Source organism: Furipterus horrens, unplaced genomic scaffold (genome assembly GCF_987537825.1).
Source record: "Furipterus horrens unplaced genomic scaffold, mFurHor1.1.pri manual_scaffold_3, whole genome shotgun sequence".
Lineage (NCBI taxonomy): Eukaryota > Metazoa > Chordata > Mammalia > Chiroptera > Furipteridae > Furipterus > Furipterus horrens.
In genome coordinates, this window is record NW_028327173.1 from 21,513,281 (window position 1) to 21,527,986 (window position 14,706).

Consider the following 14,706-nt stretch of genomic DNA (forward strand, 5'->3'; position numbering starts at 1 on the left):
GCAGGGGATAGGAGTTACCTGGGTATGTATGGTAGACTCACGAGAAAGGGAGTATATTCGATCCCAGAAATGTTGGGGCCAGGACAGAGCTTGCGAAGCACCAAGCGGAGAGGAAGGTGCCCCTCATAGCAGAGAAGCCCACTGCGCTGCCGCCTCCTGCCACACACTCCTGCCACCTTCCGATGCTGCCTCCGTCGCTGCTGACGCCTGAGCCCTCAGTGTAGCCTCGAGTCTTCGGAGCCTTTGCGGCAGAAGCCACGCTGAGCTGTGTGTAGAAGCGAGATGGTCGCCTCCTCCCCCCTCGACTGTGGCTGTTCCCTTGCTCTTGGCAGTGTGTCAGTGTCTTTGTTTCCAGGGAACAGTTTGGATGTTTACTACCTATCTCCTTTCACGTAATTCTTAATTGTAGGTTCAGCCATGAAAGCGAGGGTGGCATGGGTCAGGAGAGAAGACGGCCAGGGCGGACCTTCCCTGTGTACCTGACTTCCTTTGGAAGGGGTCTCTCTCAGGTGGCTTCCGTGTTTGGGATCCACCCCCTTTCCCAGGGCACCCAGACATCTCCAGCAGGTCTCTGCTGCTCAAATAAAGTAGAATCTGGTTTTGCATGTCCTGAGCTTTGTTCACATGCGTCTGCTCGTGGGAAGTGGACTCCAGATGCAGAGGGCGTGGGCAGTTTCTAGCCTGTGTGCTCACAGGCCAGACCCTAGTCACTGCAGACCAAGGCAGTGCCTGCCCTCGGGAGGGTGTCTCATGTGAGCTGCATCCCCTTACTCAGTTCTGTTCCCTCCACCCCAAGACAGGCATCGGCTCCTTGGAGGTGACTAAGAGGCCCTCTGTGAATGGGCTCATTCCATAGACTCCTCAGCAGGTGGTGGACCCAGAGCTGGGCCAGGGACCGGTGCTTTAGACCGACACCCAGTTTTTCTTAGGCTTTGGTCCTGGCTGCTGGACTCATGGATGTGGCTGCCTTGGCCTCAATGTCTCCCAAGTACCCCTGCCCGAGGGCATGTAAGGCAACTGGGGTCTTCCCATGCTGGAAAATGTAGCAGTCTGGGTCCCTGGGTTCTCCCTGCCCCTTCTGTTCTGAGATGCCCCAGTGGGGATCGCTCTTGGCCTGCAGGCTGCAGAAAAGTTTATATTAGTCACTTTGTGGAGAAGAGCATCACCCTTTGGGGACAGGGGTGCAGAAGTTTTGGAGTCATGATGGCAGTGATGGCCAGAGGGGGTGTGGGTATCACAGGTGGTCTCCCATCACCCAGGCTGTCCTGCGTCTGTGTTCCAGACTTCTGTCCTAGCCCCGTTTCTCCATCGCTCTCTTCGCTCTGTTCCATTTGTGTCCTTGCCACTGTGGATGCCGATGACTTCCAGATCTGTCTCCTGTCCTGGGCGCCCTTCTAAGGGGCCTAGTCACCTGCTGGCCAGCCCTACTTGGATGACTCCTGGGCCCCTCCAGCTGCCATGTTCCCCTGCTGCCATCCTCGGCCACTCATTCGGCACATGTATTTATATACACACGCAGGAACTCACAAACTTTCTCACACAGCCCAGTGAGCCTTACACATTCAGACTTGCTACAAACTCTCCCTCAGACACCTCTCTCTTCTGAGGGCATTTTCCAGCTGCGGTTATCCAGTTGCCTGGGGAAGGCTTTTTCTGAATGGAGCTGGTACCTACAGTCAGAATCAGTCCTGTGAAACATCCACTCACCTCGTTTTTGGTCCCATCCTCCCTTTGGTTGTCCCTTAGTCCCCTCCTCTTAGTAGCAAACGCCAATCTGAAGCCTCTGCCACAGCCGCCAATGGAGGCTGGTGCTGCATTTTGTGGGAGGTCATGGGAGTTTACGGGGAGCGGTGCGGTCCAGGCTGGGCCTCGGAGCCTGGGGTCACAGACATTTAGTCTTCCGCAGGGCTCCGGCTGTTTCTCCACCGCACCCCCCACGTCAGTATCGCCACTAGCATACCGATTGCACCATTGCCCCTCACTCTGATTTTAGGCAAGCCTGGAATTTCTTCCAAATGCACATTCTAGAGGGTACAGGCCCATTCCTTCTCCCCTCACCATCCCTTCCACCACCCTGCGCTGCGGCCGAGAGATGACCTTTCCTTCTGGTGCATCTTCCACCTTGTCCGGGTCAGGAGCCCAGAAGGAGCCCATGCCCCACTGACCCCATCCCGTGCTGCTTGGAGGAACAAGCAGGGGGCCTAAGAGGCTCTTCTCCTCCGTGTGCACCAGTTTCCCATTTCTCAAGGCTGAGCTGCTTTCTGCTAAGAGCCACTTGGTTAAGTCAAGAGCATCAGAATAGTCAAGGGCTGATTCCAATGGGAAATTCTGCCTAAACTCGCTGTACAAGGAGAAGAGAGGCCCACATAGACGCTGATTTTCTCCTCGCAGTTAGTGATTCCCTTTGCACATGAACATGATTCTGATAGTGTCTGCCATGACGTAATACTCAGTCCTAGAGTCGCATTTGTTTTTGATGTGCTCATTGTAGGGAGACGTGGAGGAGGGCGAGGCTGCTGGAAGGAAGGGTAAGAAAACAAGTCCACCTCTAGGGCTGGTTTTGGTTCCGGATGCGCCCTGCGGTTCATCTGAGTCCAAGGAGGAGACGGGCCACAGGCAAGGGCTGACAGAGCCATTGTCACGGAACCCTCCTGAGAGTCACTGGGGTTTGGGGAGCCCTGCTGTGGTGCCAGGTGACATGTGACACAGAAGGGAGAGGCCCTCCTCCCTCCTTCCATGGAGAACTCGGCTTAGCTTCAGTGTTTGGGGAATTCCTAGACCAGAGCAGCTTCTGTGTGTTTTATTTTAGAGGCAGCAGACCAGCAGGAGGTGGGCAAGGTGGTGTCCTGGAGTTGGTGGTGAGAAGCTTCTTTGAAACCCTCCCTGCAAATTGTACCTGGGGGGTCGGGGCAGGAAGGCACATCTACAGACAGTACCTTATTCGTGACCACATATGAGGACCCCACCCAACGCCACTCCTGAAGTTTCCCAGAAATTGACGGCGGCGGTGGGGCCAGCTGGGCTGAAAGCCACACGCACGAAATCCTGGGGGAAAGAGAAAACACAGGGAAGCGAGACGTTTGTGATTGATTTTGGCTTCTGACCGCGGAACTCAAATGGATTAAATTTTGGCCACCAGGGGGCTCAGAGAGTGAAGGCCCGGTTCTAAAACCAGACCAGGCGCCAGTGGTTTCCAATTTGCGCGCCCATCCCTGGCTTCCGTTTGTTTGGCTCTGCTCTCACTTCCTTATCCCTTCTTTTCCTATAACGTTACGTACGCCTCTTAAAGCCAGTCAAATCCTGTTTGGGGATGAAGTGACATGGTAATTAAATTATACTGATTAAATTGCTCCCTCCCCTACCCCCCCAAAGCCTGTTTTGGATTCTCTGGCGTCTTCCTGGTTACACCAAGACCACCGAGGACAAGGGGAGGCAAGTCAGTGAGACGCAGGGAGGCTGCTGGGAGGCCGGGGCCCCAGGTGTCGCATTGCCACCTGCCTTTCCTTGTTCTCTATGGCTCTTCAGACGTGGCTGGTTGGACATGACCCGTGCGTCACGGCCTTTTGCCAGTAGCAGGTGGCTCTTTGGTCTGCTGACCCCCATACATTCCACTTTGATATGTCCCCCAGGTCTCTGTGCTAGGAAATCTGAGGCATCTGGGACCCCAATAATGCAAGGATGGTTATGGATGAAAAGGAAGGTGCCCAGAGGGCTGAACTTTTCTGAATTGTCTCATTTGCCTCCCCGTTCAGCCTCAGAGCCTGAGAAAGTGGAGGGTCTTTATGGAGACCGTCTCCCTTCCTTCCTTCACCCATTCCCTTCAGGTAACATCCAGAAGACTTTGTAGCTCAAGGTTGAAATTTTCTAATAAACTTGGACTCTTTTTCCTTGTTAAATGGAATACAGGTAACTCTTTGCCTTTTAGATTCTGCGATCCTTGCATTCTGATTGTGAATTGGGGTGGGTTGGGGGAGAGAGAGAGATTGACTGATTTCAGAGCTTGACATGTTTAGGTATTTGATCCCTTGAGTTAATTTTTGTGTATGTTGTATCCACTATCATTTTCACTGGGCATTCCCAACACATCCCAGAGGCAACACAAGCAGTTTAACAGAGATATTCCCGTGGGTGGCTTTTAGTCTCAAATATGTCTTTCCTCCCTTCCCCAACAAACACTTGTCCCTAGCCATAAAAATAAGACATAAACATATAAGAAAACAAATGCAAAAATTTATATTTTATTTGAATTCAAAAAATTTAAAATTGCTTTCAAATTCAGGAAAGTACCATAATGCAGGACCCCAGGGGGAAGCCTCATATACAGAGACAGATAAATTAAATGTATATACTGCAGACAAGCCAAGAAGGTGTGTAGATTACATATTTACAGCACTTGATGTTTTCTGAAAACCATATTTATACATTTTATTACATTTACAAAAAAGGCTTCCACTACCATTTACCTACAATAATGAAAAAAAATTTACACCTTTTTTTTCTTTCAGTTTTTGGTACTGTACAAACTTTGTATAATAAAAATATATCTCTGTACAAAAATTTTTTTTTGTTTTTTTTTTTGTTTTTACTTTTTTTCCCCCTCATGGGATGGTGATAGGTATGCAGTGTGAATGGTGGGTAAAGGGTCTTGTCTGCCCTGTCCCTTCCAAGCCTCTGGGGGCAGAGAGAAAAATGCCAGAGGTGGGCAGGGCGATGCACAGAAGAGTGCCCGGCGCCTCATCAGCAGGTGCTCCTGGGCATCATCTGGGACTTCACAAGGGCACACAGGAGTGGGGCAGAGGCAGGGCTGGAGGAGGAGTCCACTGCTTGGTCTGAGAGGAGTGTAAGAAGGGAAAGGGAGCAGCCAAAGAGCTTCCTGCACTTGTTTCCAGGGAAAGAGAGGTGAGCAAGTGTGTGTGTTTACCTGGACTGGTCCTCTGCCACCAAGCCCAGGAACAAGGGGACCCAGAGCTGGTGTGGGCAGCATTGCGCTCCTGCCATTGCCAGTCCAGTCATCTAATGGAAACTCCCTCTCCCTTTACTCTAGCCAATCTTTAGGTTGGTCAGATTTTTCATTGTTTCAACCCCGACTTTGCTTAAGAACCAGATGTCCCTGCCATGCCACTCCCATATGTTTCTATTTGTCATTTCAAAATGTGATATGAACTTCTGAGGCCAGCATGTCACACATGCATGCGTGCTTAACAATGGGGACCTTCCCAAGGACAGAGGAAGTGGCTCTAAATGTCACAGTTTGATTCCCAAACTCATTAGATTCTCAACAATACTTGTCTCAAACTCATTAATGATCCAAGCACCACGAAACGCAAAATAAATCAAACCCACTGACAGGAGATGGAGAGAATGTGACTTTCATCTACTTCATCCCTGTGATTCAGGAGCACCCAGGCCCTCTGACTGCTGTGGCAAGGGGCCGCTGGGAGCCAAGGGGCCAGCACCAGCTCTAGGAGACAGGGACTGGTCCTTGCCTTGATGCTGCCCAGGTGGAGGGAACAGAACCCAGAGAGGACACATGGACTCCCTGCCTGGCCCATCAGCCCTGGCCACGGTTCTGCTGCATACACTCACCTGCTGCTCCCTGTCTTTGGTGCCCCTTCCTGGGTTTCTGGCAGCTGGTGTAGTGGCCTTTGGAGTTAAGAGCCATCTGGGTTTGCATCCTGGCTCCACAGTTTACTGTGGCTTACATCTCTTTACCTTTCTGGGCTTCTATTCTCTCATCTATAAAATGGGAATAATCATTCTTAGGTTTTGGGTTGTTGTAGGCCTAGGAATGAGATACCTCTAGTGTCAGGCACAGAGAAGAAACTCATTACACTGTAGCCATTATTTTTTTGGCCACTGGGGTAGGCTTGCTGTCCTCCCCCTCCCAGCACCTCCCCAGTGCCTGCAGACTTGGCATCCATCTAGGCTACAGACTTCTCTTCTTTGTCAGCTGACAGCCAGACTTGACCTTGGGCTCTGGCCAGATTCCCTGCCTTTCTTTTCCAATGCTGCCAGAAGCCCAGAATGACTTTTTAATCCACAGGGGTTAGAACACAATAAGATTATGTTGGAAAAAATAGACTTATTTCCAAACAATTTTTAAAGATCTTTTTCTGCCCTTGGGGTAATCCTTGCTGTCGTTCTGCAGCTGGGAGCGTTCATCTGCAGACGGCTAGTCTTTGTGTATTGACCACGGCAGGTGCATCCAGCTAACACATTCACTGTGGGGTGTGTTGATTTCAGTGCTGTCCGTGCCTCCTCCTTTCCACCTCTTCTTTGTGTTTGTGGAGAGCAGGGCATGAGCCATCTTTCACACCATTTCTCTTTTTTAATCTTCTGTGGCCCCTTCTATAGACACTAATGAAGGAGGTGTGTGTGTGTGTGTGTGTGTGTGTGCAGTGCACACACGTGCTCAGGCCCATACACACGCACACATCCACAGCTGCTCTGCTGTGTGAAATCCATATGCTTCCTGCCTCCGTCTCAGCCCCTTTTCCTTTACTGCCCACATCAGGGCACAATGGGAGTCCTTTCCAGGGTGGCAGGTGCAGAGGGCGGCAGGGCGAGGGCCCAAGTCCCAGCAGTAGCAGACACAGGTGGGCGGAGGGATGGATGAAGATGGGCACTGGGCACTGTGCTCAGGGGAGCTACTTCCTGTCCCCTGGAGAACTGGGAACAAACAGATCACATCAGAGTTTGTCAAACAAGACAGGCAGTGGGGGTGGGGGGAGCAAAAGAAAGCAAGAGCAAATCAAAGAAGAAATGAAGGGGAGAGAATTAAAGAAAATTAGTTGCTTTGACCCTTATTTCTGATTTTTAATCTTCCTAAACTGAGGGTGGGGGGTGGGGTCCCTGCCTACCCACAGCAGAACATACGTTTTCCGGATGTCATCTTTTCCCTGGCGGGGCCGACTTATCCATTTGGCACAGGAGACCCAGGGCTTGGGGGCCACCCTGCTTTTAGGGGCCCAGGAAAATGCTTTCATTTTAGTTCTTTCAAAATCAGAAGGAAAAATGAATATAATAATAATAATGACTATGTAATGATGAATCTGACTTAGGTTATGTTCATCTTCATAACAGTTATAAAGTATCACTTTTCACATACATATCTGTGAATGGAGGAAGCCGTCCATGACAGTCATCACCAGCCCTGCTTGCCCTCTTGCCCCTTACTTGCTGACCCCACAGGCCTCAGTGACTCCCTGTGTGGGGCTTTTATTTTAATCCAGCTGTGCTTGGGAGGCATCACTTGAATTTATGACCGTATTGTTCATTTTAAGCGTTCGTGTGCCTGTTCAAGGTGGTTTTCAGGTACCTGGTCCCTGCAGTCAAGCAGCACCTTCTCCGTTGCAGTGCGGGGCAGGCCCAGCGGGGGCGGAGGTGCCAAGCTGGAGAGCAGTGGGCCGACAGAATGTTCCGGGGCGGGATGCTGCTGAGGGGCCCCGCTGAGGGCTGCCTAGCCTGGGAGCCGCCCCACCCCCCAGATGACCCAGATGGCACACAGGCACCTGAGGCTCAGCGGAACCCCCAGCATGGAGTGGGGGCAGGGGTGTGAGTGCAAGTGTGGGGCGTCCTTGTTTTTTCCTCCTCTGCTGTTCACTAATTCTGCAGCTCAAAGTTCAGAGTCAGAACCGATCACCTGTAAGGTCTGATTTATGTCATCAGAGATTTTACTTTTTCTTTTTTGCTTTCCATATGTGAGAGTTTTGAGTAAGAAAAAGTCAAGATGGAGCTTAAAGATGACCCCTCAGGGTGATTCTGGCATCCCACTGGAATAATTTCCCGTCCTTCGTTAAATATTTGTTTAGGATAGATGTTAAAGGATGCGCGCACAGGTACACGTCTGCCCCCCATGCCCGCTCTCACCGGAGGCTGGAGGTGGGGCTCTCGGTGGCGGTGGCGGGGGGCAGCCAGGCCTGGGGGCTATACCGCCGTGCACACCGTGCTGACTGTGAACTCCGCCTCGGTGGCCATGATGTCTGTGGGCTGGATGTTGCGGTCATACATTGGGTTCTCAAAGGTGGCCCGAACGTTTGTGTTCTCATGGCCAGCATAGCCATTGAACGGAACTTTGGGTCTTCTCCTGGGAATAAGAGAAGGACAAAGACATAAGAAGAGGAGAGACTCAGGGGCCTAAAGTAGAGCAGCGGGAGAGGAAGGCACATGGGAGGGGAGCGAGGTTTCAGAAGGTTCTCCTGAGCCAGGAAGGCTCTGGGTGGGCTGGGTCACGGATAGGGCCTGCCGTGTCTTGTCACCCTCCCAGCCCCCGTGCCTTGTTCTCTCATTGTACCTGTGTTTGTAGAGATAGAGCACAAAGCCTGCAATGATGAGGGCGATGAAAGGCACCAGAATTGCGGCTGCCACCGAGCTGCTGTTGGAAGCAAAGTGGCGGCCGATGGACTCAGGGTCTGATTCCAGCAGCCTGAGGTCTGCAAGTCCCAAAGCATAAACCTCAAGTCAGGGACACAGTTTGAGAGAACGGCCCCTAGCGGTCACTATTGGGAGGTGCAGCTGCGGCTCGGGCTGTCGCCTCCTTCAGATCCGCTGGGAGGGGCCTGGGCGCTCACACACACCCAGACATTTCCTGGGAGAAGGGGCCACAGGGACTGGTCAGATCAGATGGAGAGGGCAGCGTTCAGTCCTGGGAAAGCCAGTCTTCCGGATAACCTGACACTATGTTGCAGAATAAAATCTTAAAAGGGTGTAGCCCTTTAGAAGTTTTGAAACTTCTTTGGGCCATAAAAGCTTTTTATCAGATGGGACTTACAAGGAAGCCGAGCTATGAAACGGATGCAGGTGGACCTGCTCTGGTGGAGTTGGGAGAGGGCGCACTGAAGTTTCTGCCTCTGGAGGGTCTCCCTTCCTTCGCTTGCCTCTCCCCCCACAAGACTGGGGGCTCAGAAGGACACAGTGGGACATATTACCCCTGTGAAGTGTCCCATCTAACTGAGGGGGCGACGCTCCGAGAGGGGCGGGCCCCTCTCAGGAGACAGGGAGTCAGCGGTGAAGCCAGAACAAGAACTTGGGTTTGCGGAGGTCTATCCAGGGTTGTAGGCTGAGAGGTCAGGTGTTCGAGGGGCTGCTGCGTGGTTGAGAGAGGCGTCTTACTCTGTGCAGCTCACAGGGCAGAGCTGAGAACAGCTCTGGGGGAGGAGCCAGCTGGAGTGGGCACATCACGGAAGCAGATTTCCACTTGAGACAAGTTTTCTGAAGGTCAGAGCTGTGAGAATGCGCAATGGACTGCCTTGGCCGGCAGGGGACCCTGGAGACTGGCGGTGTCAGCGCTGGGGTACACAGAGCTGGCTCCAGAGCACTGTGTGTGATGGCTTCCTGTCTTCCCTTGCACGACTCCTAAGAAGCCCGGACCCCTCCCCACATTAGAGCTCGAGGCTTGGCACCCAGAGTCTCTGGGTCAGGCCAATCTTAGGAGGATGCTGGACACCGATGGCGTGGAGCGTGCGGGGTAAAGGTGGTGGGAGAGCAAGGGAGGGAAGCCTCCTTGACATTCAGTTTTCCCCTCTGTACATCGGGGACAGCAATGCCAACCTCTGGGTGCGCAGGGAGGAAGGGGCGACACGGATAAAGAACCTCACATCTTACTGGCCAGAGTACTGCATGGGCTTTATCTGAGATCCAATGTCCCTCTAGCTGGGGCCTCTCAGCTCAAAGGCTAAGCGTGAAACTGGCAAAGGCTGAGTATACTATGCATTGTGCTTATTTCTGGAGAGGTATTCCACAACTTTTATCAGCATCTCGAAGGCATTCCTGATCCACAAAAAGGTGAAGAACCTCTGTCTTAGACTGTTGATGGTCAACAATCTCCTACCCTCCAGCCCAATATACGCATTTCTCCTCCACACCCATGAGCTTGCGCTTCCAGGGGACAAACATTAGTTACCAAGTCTTTGAAAGCCGAACTGCCCAAAGCCGTGGCCCTTCACGGAGCCTTGGTAGATGAAGGTGCCTCCAGAAGACTCTGAGGAGACCTGGGGTGGTGGGGAGCAGAGAGAGGAAGATGGGAGTCCTGCCAGCCAGGCCAGACAGGCTGGTTTCACCCTCTGGCTGCGGCCCAGGTACGCAGGCGGTGGCTCCGCCCACACCCAGGCAGGGGCGGAGCATGGCTAGTGTGCGGGGGGTGGGGGGGTGGAGCAGGAGCAGGGGCACCAACTGCTTGTAGGAGGCAGGGAGGCATTTTCATTTTCTGCTGGTCAAATCCTTTAATCTTTTGTGCTTCAGTTTCTCATTTGTAAAACCAGACAGACAACAGTATCTAAGTCTTAGGGCGGTTGTGAAGATTAAATGAATTAATATATATAGATGAAGCACTTACAACACTTAACAGGCCCTAGAGAAGTGTTAGCTATTATTACTGTGATGAAAAACTGACTTTTAGAGCACCGCGGAACAAACCAAATGGCGATTAAAATGTGCCTGGTGGACTCAACATACTTTGGAGAGTACATCCCAGTTCCATTGGCTATAATTCTTCTGGGGGGGAGGGTAATTGGGGACATAACTCCTTCCTGCTCCCTCTGCCACTTGCCTCCACAATGCTCGTGTACCAGGCACAGGCACTCAAACGTGCTGGCCGCGGACGTGCTCTGAAGACGCCAGAGCTCCTGCTGTCCCTTCCAGTTCATGCTCCTTCCCAGGGTGGGGCCCTCTCTTAGTGTGCTCTGGGCTTACCTCCTCACCTGTCCCCTCAAACCCGTGCTGGGTGACACAGAGGTGGGCCCGATGGTTGGCTGTCACCCTAGGCAAGGCTCCGGCTGCTCCTGACCCTCCAGAGCCCCATTCTTGTCTGGCCCCTGGCCTGCACTCCTCACTTCGCCTCCTGATGTTGACCTGAGTTCTCTCACCTCTGAGAACCCTCCCAGCATGGGGGAGTCCTGTCCCAGCAAGCTGTTGGAGCGTGACTACTGAAGCCAGCCGGGCTTTGGACACCCAAGGGGGTCCATGGGATGCTCTTGAGAATACCAGCCCCTGGAGAAGCCACTTGCTTCCCCTTCTGCATTTATAAAACAAAGCCACTAAAGCCACAGTCCTCCACCCACTAGTCTCGTCCAGGAGGATGTACCCTGGCTCCTCAGCTCTCTTCTCCTCTGGGCACATGACCTCTCCCTCCTTTCCACTCTTCTACTTCTAGCCTCAACAATCCAAGACAGGGAAGTGAGGACGTGGTAGGCGACACTATGCTCAACCCCGCTACCAGTAAAATTGGAAGGTTTAGGCAGAGGAGCATCACTGGGGACCTGGCTTCCAATTCAAGAATGCCTCAGAATGTAACATGTCTGTTTACAAGGGAATGCAAGGAAGTTGTATCTCTTCTCCTATGTTTTAGTCTCCCAAGCTGTGCTGTATCACCCACAATCTGCATTCCTAAATGTGAATACATGTTCAAGCTGGTCATCTGGGACTCACCGCCTTCTCTCAGCTCCCACCACCACACCATGACCTTCCACTTGCTTGGATTCATTTGTACACTGCTGACCTCCAACTCCTTGCTTTTGACTTTCACATTAGAACCTATTCCATCTTGCTCAGATGTGCCAACCCTCTGGACTGTCAGTCTCCTGGCCCTTTTTATCTTTTCCTTTGTCCACTTCCCTAGGAGGTGAGGACTCCCTTGTTCCCAGTCCTGGCCCTATAGAAAACCTCCCATGTCCCCATGTGGATCCTAGGAGTTTCCACCCTCTCTTTCCCTCCTCATCCCTGCCAGTGATCTGGAATTAGGAATGGGCCAAGGGCATGGGGGGTTCAAGGACTGAGTGAGATTTGCTGAACTTACATGACCATCTAGAGCCCAGTGATCATCTTTGAACTTATTCACAAAGATCTCCACAGGCCCTGTAATCTGGTAAACCTGGAGTAGGAGATGGAAATCTTCTTTCTTGTAAATTCCTGGGAAAAGAAAGTTCAGAGGGTATGCTTGAAAGATCTGGGAAAATTTCATGACCCAAATTTGTGGGTAGGCAGTGGTGAGCATCTGAGTGGGATTTCACGGGTTGATGTTGATGTAAACACTCCATGCATAACCAGTTGTAAGCAGGGAAGTATAGTGCTGCTGGTGAGTTTGTGTAGGCTGACTGTGAGTAAGTGCAGTAGTGCATGTGTGTTAATAAACAATGGATTACTGGTCTGTGACTGTGACCCTGTTACACATGCACATGTGAGAATAAAGTGAATATGGTTTTGTATATGTGAATGTGTCAGTTAGTTTGTGGGTGTGCTTGAAATTCAGTGCCTGCAGGAATGCATGTGTGATGTACCTGGGAGCATGTGAATGTGTTTAGGACTCTCTTAGAGCAAAAGCACGCATGTGAATGTTCACTTGTGCTTGTGTGTGCATGCATGAATGAAGGGATGTGAGTGTATGTGGGGTTGTGTACTAATGTGTGCATTCCTCCAACCATGCGTTCATTTATCTATGTCTGTTCAATAAACACTTTTTTTCTATGCTAGTTTTTCTGATTATAGGAGGATTGAAAATTGAGGAAATTTAGAAAAACGCAGAGATGCCTGAAGGAAAAAAAATCACTCTTGATATCACTACTAATAAATACCCACTATTAACATTTTGGTGTAATTACTTCCAATTTTCTTTCTTATAAATATAATTTGTTCTTTTAAAAACTGGAGTCACATTTTAAATGCATGATGATAGATGTATATCTTTCAAAACTGACATAATATTTTATCCAGCAGATATAATATATCCATTTCTTTATTTTTAGATATTTGCACTTATGTATTATGATTAACCCTGTAATGTGAACATCCTTTATTTAGGAGTGTTTGACTCCATTCATAATTATTTCTTTTGATAAAAGTTATTAAGTAATGAGTCCACTCATTTTCAAGGATCTTGATACAAATTGCTAAACTGTTTTCTAGAATTGTACTGTTCCTGCTTTGACCAGCATTGCATCAGTGTCTTCATTGGATCCTGACCAGCACTAAAGTTAATCAATTAAAAAAATCTTAGTGGGGCCCTGGCTGGTGTGGCTCATGTGAGTTGGGCATTGTCTCACGAAGCAAAAGGTCACCAGTTTGATTCCTGGTCAGGGCACAACAGGGTTGTGGGCCAGGTCCCCGGTTTGGGGGATGGGGTGCGAGAAGCAACTGATGTTTCTCTCACACGTCGATGTTTCTCTGCTTCTCTTTCTCCCTCCCTTCTCCTCGCTCTAAAAATAAATAAATAAAATCTTTATAAAAATCTTAGTGGGAAAGTAGAAAATGACATTTTGTGTTTACTTAGGTTTTCCTGATTACTATCAAAACATATTTTCCTCTTGTTGATTGACTGCCTGTACTTTGGCTTCTGGGATTCTCAGCCCCCATTTCTGGTTCAGTTTTAGGAATACGAGTCTCTTTTTTTCTTTGTTTCTCAGAGTCCTGTGTAAGTTTAAGTTATTGCTGTTCGTTGTCTAGCCATTTGCCTTTAGTCCCTGGTGTTTTTATCATGTAAACAAAGATGCATAGATATTTCCTCCTCCTCTGCCCACAAGAGAGGTCTGGGCCTCCCATGACAGGACAGTGTAATGATAGTAGACTCATCCTTGCAAAGGGCACATGCCCGTCTGCCTTTCATAACCCCTGGATTGTATGGAGGTGGCCTGCTTCTCACCAGCCAAGTGCAACTCCACGCCGCTGTGGTCAATCATGGTGGCGTTGACCTTGCTGTGGACAACCTGGAAGCCAGTCACTCTGAGCATGGCTGGCTGCTTCTTCCCTTGGTACTCATAGGCCCCTTTCCACAGGGAGTTCTTGGCAAAAACATCCCCAGGCACTAGAGGAATTGAGAAACAGACATGAGAGGGACTTGAATGTGTGCTTGTAGAACTGAGGCCACCAGATAACTGATGACTAATCCCAGTTCAGTCATGAGACTATTTTTCCAACCTTGTTAATACCAGGGAGGGTGGTGCAGTGCTCTGGGTCTCTTGGGATCCACTTGGCTCTCGGGGTGAGTGAAGGGGAGGGAAAGAGAAAGGAGGTGGACAGAAAAAAGGAGAGAACACATAAGAAAGGGAGAGAGCAGGGGAACTACAATAGAAAGAAGAGAGAGAAAGAGAAAAAAGAGAAGGAAGGAGGTTGAAAAGATGAAGAAAGGGAAAATTAGAAGAGAGAGAAAACTATTATGTGGGAATTGTGTGGCAGACAGGAAATGGACTAATGAAGTTAGACAGACCTGGATTTTCATCTTGGCTGTAACTTACCAGTTGTTTGGTCAATGCAAGAATATGAACTTCCTCACCTGTAGTTTTGTACATGGGGGCCATCCCACCTGCCTCATCAGAGTTATTGTAGGGGTTAAATGATCTACTGTTGCAAATTGTATATCACATGATGTCAGGCACATAAAAGCACCTAGTGAGTGATAGCTACTAAAATTGTTATTTATCCTTACCATAATTCTCTAAGGCAAGTGTTATAATCCTTATTTACTGAAAGGTAAACTGAAGCTCAAGAAGTGAAGCTCATTTGCCCAAGGACATAGTTGGTCAATGACCAAAATGGTACCCAAACTGAGTTTATGTATCAAATCTAGTCGTCTTCCCTATATGATCCACATACTAGTAAAACTACAGGGGTCCAAAAGGATGTGATATATATAACACTTTTGCATTGGTCAGGAAGACCTGTAGTCTGTGTCCAGTTCTGGTCATCGCACTTTGGAAGAATCAATGCCTATCTTAGAAA

At 50.0% G+C, this 14,706-nt stretch overlaps 1 protein-coding gene across 1 annotated transcript in view; it reads right to left on the bottom strand.

Annotated features, from left to right (window-relative positions):
* Nucleotides 1–4,574: 4,574 nt before the first annotated feature.
* CSMD2 (CUB and Sushi multiple domains 2) overlaps nucleotides 4,575–14,706 on the bottom strand; it is a 544,011-nt gene continuing 533,879 nt past the window's right edge. The window contains exons 66-71 of the mRNA XM_090269064.1: nucleotides 13,631–13,792; nucleotides 11,792–11,904; nucleotides 9,902–9,989; nucleotides 8,294–8,432; nucleotides 7,870–8,086; nucleotides 4,575–6,669 (exon numbers count right to left, since the gene is read on the bottom strand). Of these exons, the coding sequence (XP_090125190.1) occupies nucleotides 7,927–8,086; nucleotides 8,294–8,432; nucleotides 9,902–9,989; nucleotides 11,792–11,904; nucleotides 13,631–13,792 (662 nt within the window). The 3' untranslated portion in view covers nucleotides 4,575–6,669; nucleotides 7,870–7,926. The remainder of the gene's footprint in view (nucleotides 6,670–7,869; nucleotides 8,087–8,293; nucleotides 8,433–9,901; nucleotides 9,990–11,791; nucleotides 11,905–13,630; nucleotides 13,793–14,706) is intronic.